The 22,418-nt window shown below is 41.6% G+C and overlaps 1 protein-coding gene across 2 annotated transcripts in view; it reads right to left on the bottom strand.

Moving 5' to 3' along the window:
* Positions 1-6,683: 6,683 nt before the first annotated feature.
* The window catches only part of ANKH (ANKH inorganic pyrophosphate transport regulator), a 105,563-nt gene continuing 89,828 nt past the window's right edge, over positions 6,684-22,418 (bottom strand). For both annotated transcript variants that reach the window (XM_085052123.1, XM_085052124.1), the window contains exons 9-12: positions 20,460-20,589; positions 19,340-19,463; positions 18,652-18,751; positions 6,684-16,373 (exon numbers count right to left, since the gene is read on the bottom strand). In XM_085052123.1, coding sequence (XP_084908249.1) covers positions 16,257-16,373; positions 18,652-18,751; positions 19,340-19,463; positions 20,460-20,589 — 471 coding nt within the window. In that variant the 3' untranslated portion in view covers positions 6,684-16,256. The remainder of the gene's footprint in view (positions 16,374-18,651; positions 18,752-19,339; positions 19,464-20,459; positions 20,590-22,418) is intronic.

Here is a 22,418-nt window from a genome sequence, read left to right as displayed (position 1 = left end):
TTATCCAAGAAAAGCTGGAGAGGAGGAAAAATAAGTTTTGCAACTCACAACTCTGATAGAAAAGTTGTAGTTATGATTTAATTAACAGATTATCTAATGGTAATGTATTCTTGGGACTTAACACCTCTCAAAAAGGTATTGTCACACATTTAGAGCAGTATTTCTGAAGGTATGACAAAAGCCTCTAAAGCAGAGACTTTTTAGGGGCTGAGTTTGTAGCCATTAGGGCTGGAAACAATTTGCATAATTGGCTTGTTTCCTGAACTGGGAAGGTGGGACTGGGCACAAGGTGCTTAAGTCATACTGTATGTCTTTTTCACTAAAAACTTTAGCTCTCCACACAAAACTTGTATTTTACGTTTATTCTGTTTCCTGGTAATTTACAAAGGTAATGGATACCTGGTGCTGCAGCAAGCAATCTGTCTGAGCCCAAGGCTGGGTGTGGCTCAGAGAAGCCTGATGGTGTCCTGTGGGAGCTCGCCAGGACCTGATGTGTTGTGTTCAGGACTGTGCCTTTATTCAGATAGTTGAGCCAAAGCTTGGCCACCCCGTGGCCAAGTGTATTTTTGAGTGACAGCCACAACCCTCTCATCAAGAACTAGTGAAGGAGGGTGGAGAGCAATGTGGGAACTTTTATCTCACCTGGGTGATGGATGTGGTCAGAGAGGCATGTAGATGTTGAAGGAAGTGGGGAGAGGGAGCTCTTGCACTGCATATCGAGTGCAGGGCTCACTTCATCATCTTGTATCCCTGGTATATAAATGGTGTTGGTTGTGCAGCTCCTGCACCTTGTTTTCTTCTAGACAAGACTGCCGTTTGTTTTCCCACTATGCTAGCTGGCAGGACAGGCAAGAATGTCTGAAGATGGCCAAAGGTACTTCATGAATGCTCCCTGTTTTGCTTAATGCTGGAACATGACAGGCAGCATGTTCTGGAAGCTTGCTGCAATGAATATTTGTGCTGTGACATTAACTATTGTGCTCCAAGCCAGACACAGTCAAAGAATATGTCCATTTATTAATTTCTTGAGGAGGAACTTCAAGCTCTCTGAAATGGAAAGGAAATATTATTAATTCCACAGAGCTAAAAGTGAAGCAGGGAAAGTGCAGCATGGTAGAGGCCTCTCAAACAAGGTGGCTCTAGTCCCCTTTCCCCAGAGCACTCATTGCTGGCTGGGTGCTGATGAGTTCTCTTACCTCTATTCACAACTTCTGTGTAAGTCGTTGGGATGGCAAAAAAATAATCCTGAAATGTACTGAGCCATTGAAGAACCGGACAGTACTGGCTAAAAATTGTTTTATCAGGACTACTGGGAGAATGCTGTTGCATGCTGAGGAAGAAAGGGCACACTGGACTGTGATCACTGTCTCCTCTAGGGGATTGTCTGCCCAATTTGCCCCTTGTTGGAACTGTGGGGTTTGGGGTGGTGATTTTAGATGCCTGCCCATCAGGTCTTTGACAGGATGCATTTCTTTTGGGCTGTTGCAGCAGGCAGCTGCTGCAGGGACTGTAGTAGATGGCCTCTGCACATGCTCTTCAGTGTCAGGCTTTCAGTCTGAAAAATATCTTTTTTTTTTTTAATTGAAAAAACCCAACCCCCTCATTTTATTGAAATTGTGCTTTTACGAAGGCTAAACATGGTGGGTACTTTCCTGCACCCCATCTCTCTTACCTTTCTAGAATCAGATCATTCTGCAAGTGTTTGTGGCATTCTGGGAGGGGATAGAATTCAGACACTGCCCTTCTTAGATCTTGTTGAGCACCCACACATCTTATTAAAAGAAAAAAAAAAAAAGAGAGAGAGAAAAGGCAGCTACAATAATGAGGAAACAAGTACCATCTTGAAACAGTCTTGTGGCATTTCACAGACCATTGGCTTGCAATGCTCACTTCTGGCCCGCAGCCGCCCCCGGGCTCTGAGCGGCTTTGCAGGGAGCCCAGGAGCCCCTCACCACTGTCCCCCTCCCCCGCAGGGCGAGCCCAGCCTCCCCTCCCGGTCTGTCGCCAGGTGTCCCTGCAGGCCAGGGGACAGCACGCAGGGACCGCCCAGGCTCCCACACGGCCCAGCTGGTGGCACCCGGAGCCCTTTCTTGCCTTCCTTCCCGAGGCACAGCAGGGGCATCTGCTGGCTGATGTCACTTCAGCGCGGTGCTCCGCAAACGCAGGGCGCGGGGGTGATACAGAATACCCATCGTGCTGAGGAAATACGGTACGGCCAAAATGCTTTGCGTTGTGACCTAGTGATCTACTGCGCTTTGCCTTGTGATCTAATGATCTCAAAAAAACACGGTTTAGCAGCATCAAGCCTTACCGCTAGAGACTTGCACGTCAGGATATATTAGTTGAAGCTATTAGTGCAGAGGTAGGTGAGAGACATTTTGAAGACATGTGGAGCACTGTGAAATGAAGTGTTAAGAACGTTGAGATTTTTCAGGCCTTTAGGTTTTTAGTTTTTTGAATATCGAGTAGTTCACCTGTTTTATAACTTGAATAAGAATCTGCAAGTAGGAGTTGAAATTTGTAGCAAACCCTCTCTTTGGCTGCTAAGTATCTGGTTTTATTTATGTATTCATCCAAACCTTCAGGTGATGTATTAAGGCATATGAGTCTACATAGGCAGAATCATTCTGTAGGAGTGAATCCTGAGCAGTGGTTCTAGGATAACTTACTCCTGCTTCACAAACATGAGGCTATATAGTGTCTAATATAATGTATGGTGAGAAATGGTGAGATTCTCACACTGTCCAAGAGTAAATCAAATAAGTTTTAAAATGTATAAACCTGTTCGTTTCCAACTGCAGTTGAAGGTGCACAAAGCATATTTTATTTTTACTGTCCTTATTATAGAGGGGGAAAACTCAGTTGTAGCCTAGATACTTAAAAAGATTTGAGGCAACTTTAAAAACAGAATATTATTGCTTATACTGCACTTACTGAGATGACAAAAATAATTTCTAGCTGGAAGGCATACTCACTGTAAAACTGAATAGCCTATGTATTCAGAGGTGGACCACTTGCTGAACTATTACTGTACTCATGTTTCTGAATGTTTTCTGCATCACAAGAATTTTTTTAGTTTTGCATACAAGGTAAGAGGAATAATAAATTACTTTGAGCAAGAAAGATGTATGGGATGGGGTATAAACCTGCAAAATGTGGCCATTTCACTCAAACTCTTTCCAGAGCCCTCTACTTTGAATTTTTTTTCCCAGTATTGCACAAACATTTTGGCCTTTGTTTTATACAGAAGACCTGGATGTTTCACTCAAGGAGTGGTTCTGCAGAGCTGAAAGTAAGAGCTTAGGTGAGAACCTGCTTCTTGTCCTCCTAGTCAGGTTCATCTCTTGTTGCCAGAGTTCAGCTTCTGTGCCAGGGTGCAGCAAATTGCATCATGAGTGCACTTGTATTTTGGAGAATTGTGTTCCTTTCAGGAAGCCAGCAAGCAGCAGTTTAGAGAAGTTTCTGTTCTCCCACCTGAGTGTGTCTTTTGAATTTATATTCAAAAGGGGGACAGAAGAATCAATAAAATCTCTTCTCTGGGGTCATTGTTGAGCTGCTTGGCTAATAGGGTTGAAAACATAGAGGAAAGGGAGGGTTTACAACTAAAACAGCAAGAAAACCACTCAATTTCAGTGAGTAAATAGATTATTTCCCTTGTGTTAAATAGCACTTGCACAGTGACATGACAAGCTGCCTCCTTCTGTGAGCCTCAGACTCTCATCTTCCATTCAGGCCCCCTAAGATCTTCCCCAAAAAACACCCACCCAGAGCACCACTGGCCTCCTGCACCTCCTGCTGATACTACCACAGGGGATGGCACATGGCTCTCACATACTAGTTTTAGTATCTAATATTAACATTGCTTTTAGGCAATCAAGTGGTTCCATGGTGTTCATTTACTAATGAGCCCTCTTTAGAGCTCTCTGCACTCAGATGTTCTGGATTTTGTCGCATCAAACCATGTTGCAAACATAAAACTTCTTTCAATTACACTAAATACTGATTTTTTAGAGGTAGTAGGTGGCTGGAAACATTAAAAAAAAAACAAAGAGGAAAAGGAAAATTAAATTGAAGCAATGCTTAGGGATGTTTAAAGAAAGTCTGTGATAGCTTCCACAATCACCTGTTTTGTAAGATACTTGGATGAAAGGTCCAGGTATCAATACATCCCCCCAACACCCCACACCCTGGATGCTTATTCCCAAATGTGTCTGCCTTCCCAAAAAGATGTAAAACAACAGCCTGGAAAATTCAAAGGAAATAATGGTGTTTCCTTTGAGGAGCTAGGGTACAAGGTATAAGATCTGCAATTGTCGAGGCAGTCCTGTTGCACTGCAGGGACTGTTATCATTGGTTGCCTCCAAAACCCCTGGTTCTTCAATGAAATGCTTCACTGGATGATGTGGGAATTAAGCACCTGCTTCTGCTAGGTGGGCTCAGTTCAGAGCAATCTATTTTGGCTGTAGGTTTGGGAGCACTAGCTCCAGCTGCTGGGAAAATGTTTGTCTGCTCATGAGGCACGGTTCTTATGTCACATGGAGGAAGGAGGCCCGTTTTTCACAGCTGCAGAACAGCCTGTGCAGGGAGTTAATGATTGCTGCTTGACTCTCTCCTGGGTAGTCAAGGAGCACTCAGGCTTTGGTTTTCTTCCTTGGAGGTCTCGCTCCATGTCACAGGGACTGGGAGAGTGTTTGCTGCAGTCCTCCAACACATGCTCGTTCAGAAGTGTCATTTACAGGCAATGGTGAGGCTTCCGCCCTCTTAGAGCCAAACCTGTTAGTGTCAGTACTTTTTTACCTGTCTGCAGTAAAGAGCCCTTTTCCTTGGCACAGAATTGGTCTTCCCCCAAGCAGCACGGATGCTATTGGCCTCCAGCAGAGCTGCATTCCCCCACTTTGTCGTTGATTTTTGGGCACAAAAGCAAACACTGTGCAGTAACACCCACAAGTGGGAATGTTTCTGCCTGGGGCTGGGCACTTTCTCATCTGAGGTCTGTGCATGCCCTTTAGGGGAATAAAATGGATTATATTTCAGTATATATCGGTAATGGAAGAGCTAATTATCATCATTACTAATGGAGGAAAAGTCAGAGAAGGGGCTGATGAGGGGAGCTAGGGAGTGGAGACTTTCAAGATTACAAGCTAAGGTCAAGTAATATTATTTGCCCTCATACTGCATGCCTTACTTTTTACTTGCTTCAGATCAGGCCATTTCTTGCTTAGGAAGGGGGAAATAAAGCCTACTAAGACCCCAAAAGAGAAAGTTTAGTTTGAGAAATGTCAAACATGCTGCCACGTGAATCTGTTTGTGCTGTTTGGCCTTGCTCAGTCTGCTCCAAAGGAAGCAGTGTGGCAGGAATTCCCAAACGTGCTTCCAAACAGGCTCTGGCCTCCTGAGCCATGGCGGTGTTGGCTCCCTTGGCCTGCCCGCACGAGCCAGTGCAGAGAACCAGCAGGCACAAGGGCAGTATCTTTTTCTAAGCCCTATCCAAGCTCCCAGTTTTTCCCCCCCTATTTTATTTTTAGCATGGCCTCCTGCCAGGGCAGTGCTCTGGGCAGGGAGGGCTCGGGCAAGGTCAGGGCCCACTCTGTGAACGGGACAGCCAAGCCAGCAGGTGCAGCAGCCAGCGAGTGCATGCCTGGGAGAAGGGAAGAGACAGATCATCTGCCAGTGTAGATACCCTGATTATGTTCTCTGCACTGCTCAGCATCCCCAGTCTGAGATAGGAATGTGACCAGACATAAGCCAGCCCTTTCTCCAGCCATGGCTGGAGAGTGGGATGGGGGAGCTGGACACAGTGAGAGCCAGTTCAGAGTTCTGTGGAGATCCCCTGGCCAGCCCTGCCCCAAGGTCCGAGAGAAACAGAGCTGTGTTCCCAGCCCTGGCACAGGTGCCAGAGGCATGAGAGGTGGCCACAGATCCCACAGCTGCCAGGGATGAGACGGTGGCCATAGAGGCCCAACAAGAAGAAGCAGACAGGAACTGAAGGGCTGACAAGGCTCAGGAGTCCCCAAGGCTGCATCTCTGCTGAGCACCAGTGCACGGAGGGCTGAGGCAGCAGCATCCCAGGGGGCCATGAGCAAAGTCTTACCATGCTACCTCTCCAAGACTGTTTTAAAACTGGTGGCTGCTCAAGTGTCAAAACACTAAAAAGCAGTCTTCTCACTGGCTCTGGGTGGCTCATATTTTGTCATTTTGGTTATTTGACCAATCATTGCTCAAGGAACACATTCAAAATAAAAAATATTTTTGATTAAGAATGCTTTTGAAGCTTCATGTAACAGCTTTGGTGACATAAATCTTCTCATGGCATTTGAGTTTGCCTTGGCCTGATAGGAATAATGCTCTCTTATTAAATATCAAGTGTCTGTTTAACAAGAATGATAAAAGTATTTGATTTGGTATGGAAAAAGTATTCTGACCATGGTATTTCCATATCAACAACACTTGGAAGTTTTGTAGAAATAAAGAGCTTGTCTTGCATCATTTGATGGATACCTTTGGATTTCATTAACTTCAAGTTAAGACCTTGAAGTTGGCAGCATCATGCTCATAATTCAAAAGCAATTTGCGTGTTGGATTAATTTCTCACCAGGAAGTATATTTTGTCTCTTCCAAATGAGAAGAGTATTTCAGACCATGTCAGATTATTGGAATTAATAAAACAGAAGCAATCAGAATCATGAAGCATATGCAAACTGTTAGAACTTTAATTAAAGTAATTAGAATATGAAAGCTATTGGACAATATTGGAGCACAGATCCCCCTCAAAGAAAGCATGGATCATTCTTTTTAACAATGCAAAACCATACATCTTTGTTAAATACATAAACAGCACTCAATTTTAATGCAACACATACTTTTATACTTCTGACCTTAGCAATCATTTAAAAAATGTACAAAGTTATAACTTTCATTTTTGTTTAAAGAAAACCCACATATTTAAAGCAAAGAAAAATGGTCATTAAAAAACAAACTAGAAGCTTTAGCATGTGTACAAATTACAGAAAACAACATCTATTTTGAGATAAACCAACTGGAATTCTACAAGTATGATAGAAAATGATGCATGAGGTAACATTTCATTTAAAATCTAGGATCCCTGTACTGTAGTTCCAAACAGTGCTCTGGCTTGACACATACAGTCCTTGCAAAATTGACTTGTTTAAGTAGTTGAGGATGGCTATTAGGCACACTGCTTTGCATAAAGACAGCTTTATCCTAAGAAAGAATCTGATGTTGATGCTGAAAGATATTCTGAAAGAAATGAAAACCCACTGATACCTCTTAGGTGAAATATGCATTTGCCTAGTTCTCAGATATACCTTCAAATTGCAGAAACAAACTGAAAATGGGACCTTTTCTCTACAGAAATGTGTTGATGAGAGAATTGACCTTAATTCCAGGGCAGCTTTGGCAAAGTGGCTAGCTACTGCTCTTGCCTCTTCAGCACTGTTAGCCTGCTGAGAACAGAACAAGATGATGTCCTGCAGCATAATCCATGGTCAGAGGGCCAGGGTGGGAAAAGATAAGGCTCCCAAACTTCCTTTCCCCTCCTTCCTGAGCAAGAGTCTTCAGATTTTGCATTGCCTTTTTTCAAAGTATTCTGCTTCCAGACACTACTACTTACTCTCAATTCTAAAAGTTGTTCTATAAAACTAAAAACAAGTCAATTTTAGAGAACCCGAAGGCACAATTAGAACATGCAAATATGAATTCAGTATTTTTAGGCATTTCTGTGACACTGTTCCCTGTAGTATCCTAGCATCTTCCACCAGCATTAGTGAATGCTATCCTTATAGCACCCCTCTGAGACTGGAGAACCTTCTGTCCTTGTAGTATTATGTTACAAGTGGCGCAATCTGACCTTGCATGATGTGGTCAAAGCTATTTTTGTTCAGAAACTGCATCAGAACTGAGACTTCCTGCGAGTTACCTCTACACAGTTTGGTTCTCCTGCATGATGACTTCTGCTGTGAAGAGAAAACAATTCTCATCTGCTGCTTTGTACTTAAGGTTTTGCTCAACCTTTGTATACAGTTTCTGTCTAGAGTGACCCTATGGCTCACCCTGCTCAAGTATACAAAGATGGAGAGAGCAGGGTGTGTGACACTGGCTTCTCCACTGAAAAAGGAGTGACAAAGTTTGCTCTCTGTTTTGCTCCTAGCACTACAAAGTTTGTTTTTCTCTAGTAACTAGGATCTAGTAAGATGCCCAGTAACTTTAAATGCCAGACGACCTTTCACTAGAGACAATAAATGAAGGTCCTTGCAGGGTAACAGTGCAGGTTGCTTGCAAAAGACACTTCAGCTCATTCATTTGCAGCCATCTGTCTGTCTCTGTCCACATACACACTCACTCACTCTTCTACACTCACATGTGCTCCTCCTCAGGCACTTCCAGCAGCTTTCTGTCCCATGCAGGTGAAGCAAGGCTTCCTCACAGGGAGTGCTGTTAAGTTGTGCTGCCCAAACCCCATGAAATGCATTTCAGCCATTCCACCAGAAAGAGTCCAGTCCAGTTTGAATTTCTGTGGCCTGTGGTGGTAAAATGCCCTGCCAAATAGCACAAGCAGCGCAGGGGGCTTTGGCACTACCTGCAATCCCAACTTCAGGTCTCTTACCACAAACCCTCCATGGGCACCATGCTTCACAAAACTAAGGTGGAGGCAGTAACACCACAAAATAATTGAAATGGTCTAAAATAAGGGAGCAGACAGAGCAATGTTCTGAAAGATCAAAACCTGACATGGTTTGAGCTTGATTGCCTTTATGAGGGTGGGGGCTGTTTCTGCCATTTGAAAACATGGGTTATGTCTTGCATTTGCTTTTTAAAAATATACAAAGACATTGCAGATATTTTGATGAAACCAAATGAAAAAACTTGTTGATGGTAATAAGCAAGGGAATGTCATCTACAAAAATAGGTACCTTTAACTTTTTTTGAGATTTTGCTTTTGCAATTTTGTGGTGCTTGCAAACTTGGCGGATAAAATCAGTTGATCTAAGTAACCAGTTAACTTATTGCCTGTAGCCTTCCAATTGTTTCATTACAGCTTAGGTGGGACTTTTTGTTCATTATAATAGGACACAAAATGAGAGTTACATTTGCTTTGGAGAGCAAACTACAAAACTGAGCAATGAATGTTAGTTCCAGGCTCTGCTGTTTTCTGCATGCATACAGAATTCATACAGAATGCATACAGAATGCATACATACACCTTACTTGCCACCCAGGCAATAATCTCATTAAAAGTTAATGAAATTAATTTTTTTTCAGTTCTGCCATTTTTTCTTTGCATTTTTGTTGTGGTTTTTTTCTGAACTTTGGATAAAGCTGATGTTCCAATTTTTACATCCTTTCCTAAGAGGGGATTTATACGCTCTCATTTGCAGATAGGCCAAGCCATTCTATTATGTAAATGTAAGTATTTACTTTGCATTACCTTGATTACAAAGGGGAATTATGAGAAAGGGTAGCTTTTTTTCTAAATGCTGAATGATGCACACGAAGAGAGGTGGGAAGAAGCAAGTAATAAATGCAATTGCTTGCTGTTTTCAGGCAGCTTTGGTTAGAGACTTAATGGGAGAAGAGCAGTACAGTACTCAAATACTTTATCTGAAGATACAATAGCTTATTTTTGTCTTGCTCTCATTGTGGGCTCCCAGAGGGTGGGAGGGTACTGTAAAGCTGGCTCTGCAATACCAAAGTTTTGTCATCAGCAAAAGAATCCATACAACTCAACATTTTTGCTCACATAGCTACATTGTAGACCCCTAGTAGGTGTGGTCTCTCAACCCTGAAGAAAAAGCCTAAAAAAAGGCAAGCAATCTTAAGTCCTTTAAGATGAAGGGACCTCTCTAGGTTCCTGGCTGAATCAGAGAACAATTTAGGTTGAAAGAGGATTGCAGGCAGTCCTCTTTTTAAGTCCCCTCCACCCAAAGCAGGGCCACCATAGATACTGGACCAGGATGCTCATGTCCAGATTAATTTTAAACTTAATGGATTGCCCCTGTTGATCAGGCTTTTCAACTCATTGTTATACATTTAGTAGTGAAATATATGAAGCCTGCATGCCTCAAACTACTCTGCACTGTTCTGGGTATGCAGTGCTAACTTTGCTGGGAAAGTCTGGTTTATGGTCTTTCACTAGAAAGTCACAAAGTGGCTGCAGTTAAGAAATGAACTGATAATTCAAGTTACATATTTAATTCTTGACTTTAAATAAAGACACCCCTCCAATTCCTTCCACTTCATGACTCTCCTTTTTCAGCTTAGCAAATGAGAAGTAAAAAACAGTCCATCAAAGAAGAGTTTTGTTGTAAGCTATTTTTTAATCACGGAGTTACTTGACATTCAGTCAGCATGACGATTACATTTTACTTCTCAAAATGCCAACAGACAAAATAAGCCTAGCAGGAACCTTCAGAAGAAAATGAGAAAATGTCTGAAGACACTGCACTTAGAATGACAGAAAATAATGAGGTAAAACTAACAAATTGATTTGAACAGTGACAAGGCTTGGTAATACTGAAGAAAAGTTTCCCCTTGGGATTACAGACAAAAGAGCACCTAGAAACATACTGCCATTCTTCTATTTCACTGAGATAGATTGGATGTCATGGTTATGAAATGCTGAGAGTGAAGCTCACTCTCTAACCCTACAATTAACTTGCACGAACTGCAGCCAAAATGCCCTTCTGTGTAAGTCCGCGCTCCAAGCCGAGCCTAAAGCTCGATCTCTCTGCCCCCGTATTTTGTCTTTAGCCTTTTTGTTCAGAAGGTGCCAATTACTGAGAAGCCTGGCAGTGGTTTTGCTGAGGATTGCATCTATGCACTGACAATTGAACTTGGCTCTCCAAAGCAAATCCACACAAGCTGCCTGAGCCCAAGCTCAGAGCAGGAGCCAGGGTTACCCTGCATCCCATGCCCTCCCGCTGCTCTGCAGGGCTGCTGCAGATTGTGACCATGCTTGGACCAAGTTTGCTGCTAAGCTGACAATTCTGCCTTTTTTCCTGACACTGACAGGCTGCTATACAATGTGTTGCAGGGCACAGAATAAATTCAGAGCTCCTCTTCCCACCTGGGATTCTACCACAAGTCCCCGTGGCGTGTTCTGCACTGCACCCCCTCCACAGGGACGTTTTCCCTTCAAAGCAGATGGTTTGCTGAGTTCTAGTACAAAACCAAACATGAATGAGGGAAGGGAATCCTAACATTTTATGGTTAAGCTGGTATTTGGGACATGCCAATTTGCTACCAAAATGGTGATAATTTTGCACTGTTTAATTAATATTTATGTGACATTTCCCCAGTGCAGCCTTGTCAGAAACTGGAAGACACGTAGTGCCTCCTTACTGCACATTATAATCCTGCATGCTGGTTTATTTCAGCTTGAATCATCTTCTGTTTCACACTCCTGTCTCTGAAGACTCCTTTACTGGGAAACCAACAAACTTAGAAGTGGTGTCACAAGGACACACTGCTCCTCATCCTTCATTCACTCTCCAGGGCAGCTGAAGGGAATTGGTGTTTTCTGCCCATCAATTCCCTTATCTCCAAACCATGCTGCTGTCTTTAGGAGGGATATACAATACCCATAAGATTTCCAGCATGTCCTCTTTCTCTTCCATTCCAGCTCACTGATCTAAATCATGCTTTAGCTTAATGGTATAAGGTCTCCTGTTTCATTCACTCTTTTATGTAGCTTTAAATTGCAATTTTAAAAAAATGGCTTAGCGTTTGTCCCACACTAAGATCATGTTTCGACTTGAATCCTTGTTCCAAGGAGCTATACAAAGGTCACAACACTCATGCCTGTTGCAACACTCTCATACACACACCCATATCCATATGCATGGCTTTCCAAGGGTTACTTGGAAAAGTTACTTGCAACTCTCCGCAGGTAACACCAGCTGCTCTCAAACCTGTGCCAACCATGCCACAACCAGAAGAGCTTGGTGAGAGACAGAGCCCATCCTGCCACCTTGCCATGCCCTACACTGTCCTGCACTCCACCAGCAGAGGGGCTGGGATGCTGAAACTGCAGGATGCTCCGCTCCCGTTGCCACCTTGCAGCCCAACACAAAACTATGCCCGACGCCTCTGGCTGCCCGGGCCTGAAAGCATCCTTTCTCCCTGCTTTTTAAGCACGAGGCGCCATCCCACAAAAGAAGGCGCTCCTGCCTTCAAAAGGTTTCTGTTCGTGGGCCGTGGCCTGCCCTGAATCAGCTGCATTCATCAGCCAACCCTCTGTCTGGGGCTGCTCCTCTCTGGCTGCAGATTGCAGCGAACACCGAGCAAGAGCCAGATATAAATCTCCTGCTCAAAGGAAATATTTAGCAGCAAAATGAGTAGAAAACAAGAAGACTTCTCTGTTACTTACCCAATCCTCTCACTCAGGGTGGCTCTATCTAACAAGCAGGGAACTGAGCCCTCCTGCCCGGAATGGCTGTGCCAGGGGGGACAGGGAGTGGGACTGCCCCATGCCTGGGAACCTGCTGCTGCACTAAAATGGCTTCAGGCACTGGCTGAGAAATGCAGAGCTTTGTCCATCAAGTCCAGTGCCTGGTGAGCATGAGAGCCTGCTTAGGGCAGTGAGGGGGAAAAACCTGCAGTTTTTTCTCTTAATTCTGAAAAAGGAAAGCTCAAGATGAGTTAACACAAATTTACATACTTATTAAAAGCCAAGGAACATTAATCCACACCTTATTGGTGCTCTGCTCTTACTTCCAATTGTGTGAGTTGCTCTGCAATATAGGATGTAAGATGCAGATCAACTTTTTCCTCTTTTTATTGTAACTTCAATTATGTAATTCAGCCTGGAAAGGCCAAGTCTCCACATGAATTCATTGAGATGACGGTGCTCCAGCTCTCTGACACAGAAATGGAATGGGGTTTCTATTGCAAAATAACTACCACAGAGATAGATAGCCATTTCATAAGCAATAGCACAAGAGAGAGACAGCTAAGCCATTTTACTAGAACTCAGGAAAGTACTTTTGTAAAGGAAGAGGTGCAGGACAGGGCATGTACCAGCATCTACCTGATAGAGACACTAGAACCAGTGATGCTGACTGGGGCTTTGGCCACAGAGGATGTCTGCCCACTGCCAGCCTGTAGCACACCACACTGGCTGCTTCATCGGCCCAGCTCAATTTGCCACTGACTGGGAGCAGCGAGGTTTCAGGAGGCTGCTGAAGCTCCTGCCAACAGTCCCAGAAGCAGGCCCAGCGTCTGCAAGGGACAGAGGGAGAGCTCCCTCCTCACTGAGCACCCTGCCTGCCCACCAGCGAGCACCTGGGCCAGCAGGAGGGGCTGGCTGGGACCCACTCCCTGCAGAAATGTCATCACATTTTGTTAATCCAGCAGAGCAATCTAAAGGAATACATGACCCACAGGAAGCAGAAAGAGACGCAATGCATGTGTCCTTATGTCACTGCTTCAGTTCTTGCCCAAATCCCACTGCTCCTGTGCTCATTCAGTATCTTGCAAAGTAAAGAACTAGTATTACACACACAATTGAAAATTTATCTTTTACAGTGCCATTAATTTAGCTCTGCATGACCAATAATTTATTTTTTTTTTATATTTGTTCGTCTTTTATCTAAAATACAAGCCTCAGTGTTACCCTCTGTTTTCAAATTTTTACTTTTTGGTGCAACCATTACCTTGAAACCTACATTGGTAATGCTCAAAATTCTTCTAAAATACTGCTGTTTGAATTTTAGTCATGTACCAAAAGAAATATTACACAAAAATATTTTCTTGCTTCATCTCTACTGTTCCTGAAAAACTGCATCATGTGGACTTGGATACAAATGTACTGGAGAAACCAAAACTACATGAATAGAGGAGACCTCAAATGGCCACTGTGATCTGTAACAGTCTATATACATATTATATACATATGACTGTTTGACAACCTGTATTCATGAATGTGTACAGTCTACGTACTGCACACATCAATTTGTCTGAGGGTTTTTTAAAAATATTTTTTTTCAACTACTGTCAAAAAGTATTTACCCTGTGGTGGCACAGAAAACATGGTTACTGGTTTTAGTCTTACCTTCCTAGTGCCACTGCTCATTAAGCATAAACTGATTTTGCAAATGTGTCAGTTAACACAGTAATTTCTACATTTTTTTTCTTATTATATTTGCACATGTAACAAATTGGTACAAATCTTTCCAATAAAATGTAAACTTCATTGATACAATGCCTTTCATGATGGCCATAACTGGTTACTAGTCAACTCAGTAGTTTTGTAGAGACATTTTTAGCTGAACTTGGAAAAATAGGAAACGTATTGTAGTTTAAAATAAATGTACACAATATACAATATATATATTTACACACATGTGTATGTCTACATACACATATAAATTGATAAAACATTTAAAGTAATGTTTAGTTTTGATCAGTTCTCTGACTGCTGGGACTACCTGGCAAATAAATCTAGGAACAGACTTTGTCCACAATTAAATAATAATTTCCACAACTTAGAAAAATATACTTTTACTAAATAAGGTTTAAATTAACCGATTTATGGATATAGGATGAAGGATAATGGTTTCCAGACTCTGACATGATTAAATCTGAAAGGACCCAAGCTACTACAGACCGGTAACAAGCGCTGCCCTGCAGCCAAACACAGAAGAGCACATGAACACAAGCTGCTGCCACAGCAGCATCGGTGACACCCAAAACCTCCCTGCTTCCCTCACCTCTTACACAGCCTTCATTCCCACCCAACTGGAGTCTCCCAGCCGAGCTCATGCTGTTATTTAAGGCGCACTCCAGCCACAAGCACACGGAGCACACAGGCCTGGCCCTGCCCTGCCCCGAGCACAGCTCCGCAAGGCTGATGTGAGCAGTTCCTTGCTCCCACACGGCGCTTCCTTGGAGCCAAAAGATCCTCAAAGTCCCTAATTTTCAGCTTGGAGGACCATCAGTACTTGAGCTTCACCATATGGATTTTTATCTACTGCATAGGTAAATACATTATAGCAAAACATACATATGTGTGTGTGTGTGCATGTGTATAGAAGTATATATACACATGCACACACACATGTGAGCATGTGTACATCTCTATATAAAAAAATTCATGGAACTATGTGTAGTAACATGATATAGCATGGTATCCTGCATACAATATCTGATCTTATTTTTTTTTTTAATATAGAGGCACCAGAAATAATTATAGAGAACAAATCAACCTTTAAAAATTAAAGTTAGATCAGTGGACAAGAACTTTGGTAAAGCTTGTCAATATTTATTTTTGTTTTATTCAAATACAGTCGAAGTCTATCAGTTCCCATCACCCTCTTCACAAGAGGAAAGTGCATGGTTTTTTTCCTAAAGAAAATTATATGAAAGGTGGGACTTCATGATTCAAGGAAATTCTGAATTAAATGTTTATATTTTTCAAAAGATTCCTATCTTTCTGATGGAATGAAAGCTAAATAGAGTTCTTGTCCTGTGTGTATTTCATTTATCATATGCATATATATATAAATATATATATGTATGTCTCCGTTCATGTACCTGTGTGTGCATATACACATCCACACACTTTCAACATGAGAGAGGAACCTGTTTTTCTCCACTTTGTATGTGGAGACTCACACGTTCCTCCCTGCCTTGTACCCTGTGCAGTATAAGCTCTAGTGACGAGGCCAAACAAAAAGATATAGTTCACCATAGTATATTAGTTTATGTAGCAAAGTCATTTTCAAGCAAGTAAAATAAAGCTCTGTATTCCAAACTTCTTTTCCATTTCTCATAAAGAAAAGGAAGGAAAAGGAGAGAGGGGAGGGAGTGGGGTTATGGCAGTAGCATCGAGCCAGTGGCACATGGCGGCGTGCGTGCGCGAGCGCAGGGCTGCACACACACAGGCGCACAGGAGCAGGGCTTTGGTTGACAAATGCAGATTGTCCAGAGAAGGTGGATGCATAAGTAAGGAAGACTCTACAGTGATGCAATTGTATCTTTTATGCTTGCATGGAGTGAGAAAAAAAATTCAATTGGGAAAAAAAAAAGAAAAAAAAGAAAAAAAAAGAAGCAAAGACCTCTTTTTAGGTCCCTCATCAGTGAGAGCATACTCAGTATGCTAGAGAATTTACCTGAAACCTTTTAAATCAAGGCCTCTTTATTACAAAAATAAAAACGAACAAACAAAAAAGTATGAGAGACGACAAGATGCTGAAGCGTCACTCCAATCGTCCCTGCAGAGAACAATTGCATCCCATTTATTATTCATTCTCTTCTCTCATTTCTACGATGTCTGTCATTTCCTCCGTGTGAGGCATGTCAGTCATTGCAGAGTCTTCACCTTCTGCAGCTGTCTCATTCTCATTCCTCTTCTTTTTCTAGATTGAAACAAGCATCCAGAAACCTCAGTAAGTTGCGCATCAACACACTCCCACCAACTTTGGACACTGGGAGAAGTGAGGTGAGAATATGGTTGGTTCAGAGTATGTTATTAAAAACTATAATATTTGTGTCATATTTGTGTCTTGCCACTAATAACTTGGCTTAACTCAGAAGATTTCCATAACCTTTCTGGGACTCAGCTCTCTCCTTTCTAACATAAATGCAATCAGGCATTTCTTATGCTAAGCAACATCCAAAACAGGCTTCAGCGTGACTGGAGGGAAGAGAGCATCTGGAATCTTTTACATCACAGACTTTTTACTAAGATAAAAAAACAAGGAAAACAAAATATGAGAGAATAAAAGCTTCTCTCGGGAGGGAGACGAGGTGGCAACCTAATTTCTCAAATGTCAAACTTCAGGAATTTTACAAAATGTGAGCATTCTGGCTTTTCTTGGAACTGCTGATCCGCTGTGATCCCTTGCCTCACCAAGGCCAAGTAATATTAGAGTATTTTTGGCTAGCAGGAGCAAGAGGTCATTCAAGAGTCCTATGATTCATCCAGGATGTCCTGGATTAGTAAAGCTAAGAAGTGTTCAGCCCCCTACAAAACAAGTTGAAGCATCTGTTCCTTATTACCCATTTCTCAGCAGGCTGACTAGTTTTACTGAAAACAATTGTACAGCTGACAAAATATCCCCCACAGGTATTACTGATTCAGCTGAGATGGGTGTATCAGAGTCCAAATTTTCAGAGGTGTCTACACAACATTTGATCTGCAGCTCTCCAATGGCAGGTGAGAACAACTTAGTGTACAGAGCTACTGGTTGGCTCTGCCAGTGTCACATCGAATAAAGAATGAATTAGTTTGGCACAATTATTACCCCTACTAACTGCACTCACCACTGAGAAAAATTAAGCACAATGTCCCTAGCCAAAAAGACTCTGTGAGCTACTATGGTAACAAACAAGCAATGAGAATGTGAAACCATAGGTCAAGACAAGCCATTTCAGTGTCTACAAGTTTTATTCTTTGGTTCTCAAGAAAAACATGACAAATTAATCATGACAGAGGTTATGATTCTTCTATTGTCTTATGAACCTTATACACTTTGATCTCTTGCCATGGCCAGCACTGTTAACACATATCAAAACTGTTTCTATGTTGTTCCAATATAAGGCTTTTAGATATTCCATCCTCTGTAGTTTTTGGGTTTTTTTTTCAAAAATAGAAGTGGTGGGTATTTCCACTTGGCACTTAGTAAGAAGTCTAATTAAAAAAAAGTCACTGCATAGATTATGTTTTCTGTTCCCATCCACAGAGTCCTTCTGTACTACAGAATGATGTACACACCTTGCTGGTTCTGCTGGGAGTTGGACCTAGTGCCTGGAACACATAACTGAAAGGACACAGCATGCAGGTACTGCTATGTACCCAGTCACCCAGCCAATACTGATCCTGTGTCTGACTTAATTTAGTGGATTCTTCTTCAAAATCCATGTATCACTACTACTCTGTACCTGCAGGATTGTAGTGTTTGAAATATGTAAAAATATGCCTGTTTATTTATATTTAAGCTTTTATTATCAACTGCTGCAGGAGTATATCTTGTTTTAAGCCACTCCTCTAGATGGCAAAAAACCATAACCACCTGTACTTTTTGTCCATTTTCAGCAGGGCTGGTTTTATAAAGAAATAAAAGTGTATCTACATATATATATATGTACTACATAGTATATATGTACAGATATAAATGTATACACTCTGTAACACTGCATAACCCGTTCCATGGCAGGGAACCTGGAACTCCTTGAAACTTTAAGTTCTCTTCCAACCCAAACCCTTCTATCATTCTGGGATTCTAGGATTTTATGATTCTGCATACATACAGATACACATATTGTAAACTTGGATGAGTAGTTCCTATACCTACATAAAGATGTGGGTATGTTGTACTGTAGTAGCAGATATACACTGCAAAACTGGTGGCAGTAAGGACATGATATCCATGAAACAAGTGTTTTGAGAAGCAAGAAGCTCTCTGACTTCAGACCAGCATGTCCCACGGCCTAGATGCCCACTAGCAGCTGGAAAGTACCTTTTGGTTCTATTTCAACCCAAAGAGTTTCCAAGCTGCAAGCTGCAAACTCCCAAGACTTAACAGGGAAGCAAACCCCAAAGTGAGGGGGTTACATTTCTAAAGTGTACTCTTAGTTTGAACTAAAATCCACTATATTCACCACCTGCTTTCACCCACAGAGACTAATTCTTACCTGTTTCCTATAGACGTAACAGGCTGCTATTGCAACCATGGTGGATTCTCCTACAAAACCAGCTAGAAGGGATCCTACTCCAAGAGTGGCTCCATGAACTCTGTTGGAGGCATAGAAAGAAAGCAGTCATTGTTGGGTGAGAATGCATGATTCATAATTATATTTTCACTGGCATATAGAACCAATCTGCTGATAGAAATATTTTCTTCAAAGACGTAACACACTGCCAGAGGGAATAACTGGTATTTTAAAAGACTCGTTTGTTTTTTAATGGCTTCACTGTTTAGTAAAAGAAGCACCCTGAATCAAATGATGGGCTAAGAATTTAAAGTCTTGTACAGAGAGCTGTAGAATAGATTATTTAACTTATAAACAAGATATTCTTCCATTAGCTTTCTTATCAGAGTGTTTAGTAACACAGAAATAAATTCCCCTTAGGACACATTTTTGCCTCTTTGACATTTGTGTATTTTTTCCAAAGGGACATCACTATTGTGCCTGTCTAGAACAGTCACGCTTGTAAAGTTGTAAATGTTTCTTTTCCAGACAGTGGTACTATTTAGGCTTTGTATCACAGTTAGTATTTGGGGAAAATGTTCTGAGCTATGCAAATTGAGCTATCAAGTGACAGGGAAGAGGAATGAAGAGGAAAGCAAAGCCATGGGTTCTGTGAGGAGTAATGATTTACCCTAAGTAAGGCAGCACGATGAGACTGGTGATGAGAACAATAATCCGCAGCACTGAGCTGGGTGCCAACACAAATGTCTTCTTCAGAGTCATCAGCCAACCAGTTAAGTGTGCTCTGACAGTCACTGTTCATAAACAGGGGAAGGGGATGAGATGGGGAGAAAAAGAGGCAAGAATAGTAAAAAGAAAAAAAAAAAGTCAGTCATCTCATATGCAGCTTTTTCATGCAGAGAGTACAGTTCAGAAATAACCACTGTGAAACTTACTGCTGGTAACTTTGCACTGTACAAGAAAGGAAGCAGATCTAATGTTCAAATTCCTTTAATATATTGATTTGGGAAAACAAAGAAACAAATAAAAAAGCCATTATGTACAGCACTCCTTCCTAAGAGCTGCTCTCTTAAAACAAATTTATTAGACAGTCCATTCTGTTTTCTTCGTTAAAAACCCCTGAAACTATCCCCTTCCCTAAAGAGAAATCATACCAAGGAAAATTTGGGTTTTGGCTCCATCTGGCTCCTGTGTGGCACATGGTGTAACAGTCAGGCACAAAAAAAGATATCTACAGGTACCTATTCTTGTATTTGTAGTTCATTTTTATTATGGAACTGTCTTGTCGTATCAGCAGAAAACACTACAAGATGTTGCATTTAATTACAGAGCTAGAAGTTTGAAACATTTTGATTATTGTTGTCAAGCTCTCTTATTACATAATGTTCATGCTCAGAAAGAGCCACTGAGTCTGGCAGCAGAAGGGGAGACTAATGGGGGTGATGTTCATGTGGAGGTGGCCCTGGATGCTATTCCATACAGTGACTTTCAGTCTCAACACACATGTATCACTACTGCCATTCATGTGTTTGCTCTTGGTCAACCACAACAGAAGGAATTCAGGCTTTACTTGTGACAGTCAGAAATCTGCCTGCTGACTGACTGCTCTTACTGCAAGATTTTTATCATGACTACCAATGTAAACACTCTGGGTTTCCAACAGCTTCAATACAGACAGTGTTACTTATGCTAGGCATGCATTTAGCCATGCTTGTATGTACAGCCATGCCAGCCCTATAACCATTGGTTTTGAGGTTACAGAACTTCTATTTTCTTTTAATTTTTTTTACCTGGCAGAGGAAAAAAGGAGAATATGCGCAAAGGAACGACGCACAGCTCTGCAAAAGCAAAGTCCACTCCAATTATGTCAACTAAAATCTTCTCTGACACGTTTGGCGTCCAAAACATCACAAAACAGAGCTAGAAAGAACAAAATTAAGAAATGTTTATATTTCAGAAGGGAAGCACAAGAAAAGGTAGGCCCTCCCGGACTAAAATATTTATTCACTGATAAGCATATAACTCTACTAATGGTAAATATACATACTACATTTATATTTAGCTTGCATTCAAATACATGTGTAGTTAAGATAGATATGTTAACTTCAGAAGCAATTTCTACTCTTAATTTTCCTTACATACCAAGTCTGATGCATAGAGATAGAATTTTTATGGTTTCTCCGTACTTGAATGGCCTATCGTTACACAAACAGTAAAAAAACTGATTTTTACAGCACTTGTTCTAGTTAAAACACTTGTACTCCTAAACTGATTGCTGAATTTTTTATTAACAAAATAAAACAAACCTTTTTATTAACAAAAGAGTTGAAGTCCTCCAAGATCCAGTGTTCTGACCTAAATCTAAGACTAGAGGTTTGAATGTGCTGCTGAAACCAGTACTGTTGGTATGCAATACATCTGACAGCAAGGCAAAGGTGTTTAGCACAGTCCTGCAGACAGGGTGTTCTCAGGCCACAAATCGACTAAGCCTTGTTAATTTTATTAAAGAGTGTGTTGTTTAGTCCATGCAGGACAGGAAGGCTTTCATGAAAAACGCATGACAATTGACAGAGTGGTAGTACATGCTTTTCAATTTTTTGGTCAGTCCTGAGGCAGGGCTTCCATCTGAGCTGAAGGGGCTGTAGGCAGCTGCAGGTCTGGTTTCACTTCAAGGCACTCACTGAAGAACAGCCCTGACAGCCCTTATGGGACTTTCCCTATAAGAAAATGTACCTTCAAATATAACTAATTTGTTATTTAATTTGGTTTTGTGATTTAAAAAATTACTTCTTATTGTTATTCTTGTAGTAAAGTGCATGTTAAGGAAGTGAGCTGACTGAATGATGCAAAACTTGGGACCTTAAATTGCCAGGTGTGCTTTGGCACTCCTCTTGTCAGGTTACAAACCTGAGTACTCTGTAAATTATACACACTGCCTGTACAATAGAGTCTGTAAGACTCTATAACCACTGTTATATTTAGCCTATCACCTAGTACCATAGCAGCTAGCTCTTTTCTTTTTATCCAGTTGTCACACCCCTACATGTTCAGATGGCTTTTCAAACTAGTCTTTGAAGTCCTACCACCGCTAAGACAGCTGTGATTTCACTCATTCTTCGGTCATGTGTCAGAAATTGCCCTTTCTGTTTAGCCTACAAGCACCCAGGCTGCAGAAGTTTCCCAAGGCCTCTGACTGGGTGGTCTGTGGGAAGTCTCATGTTCTGACCCTCTGTGTGGTGAACAGAACATTTCACCTTCCTGCATGAAGGTCCATCTTCAGTTTTCTTCTCTACATTTTAGGGTAGAAAATATTATTTATTTGTTACAATGCATGTTTTACTTGACTAATTTGTTGCTGTCTTGCAGTGGATCTCCATCACCTCTACAGAGAACAGTAAGTGGAAGAAGGTAAGAGCAGAATACTCAAGAGCTGAGCACTTCTTGTGTCAATCTTTTGTGGGGTAAGACTGAAACAGAGGGGACAATCCAAAGCAGAGGAGGTTGTGCGGTTGAGAACTCAGCTTATTAAAATGTAACTGTACAACAATAGAGAGAATTCTTCCATTGCTGCAGGTACCCTTAGGTAGATGCACTCTCACTGCAAATGCCCTGTAAAGCAGTGATACAGGGAATATTTTTCAAATCTTTCTTCAAAGTCCAATAAATAAAGTAAGATACAAAGATGTCCACTCTTCATTTATAACTTGGTGTTTTCATGAGAGCAACAACCTTAACCCAGCTTGCACTGC

This window comes from Lichenostomus cassidix, chromosome 2, assembly GCF_008360975.1.
Source record: "Lichenostomus cassidix isolate B80296 chromosome 2, HeHo_3.0, whole genome shotgun sequence".
NCBI classification, from domain to species: Eukaryota; Metazoa; Chordata; class Aves; order Passeriformes; family Meliphagidae; genus Lichenostomus; species Lichenostomus cassidix.
This window is presented reverse-complemented; position numbering and strand designations above follow the sequence as displayed.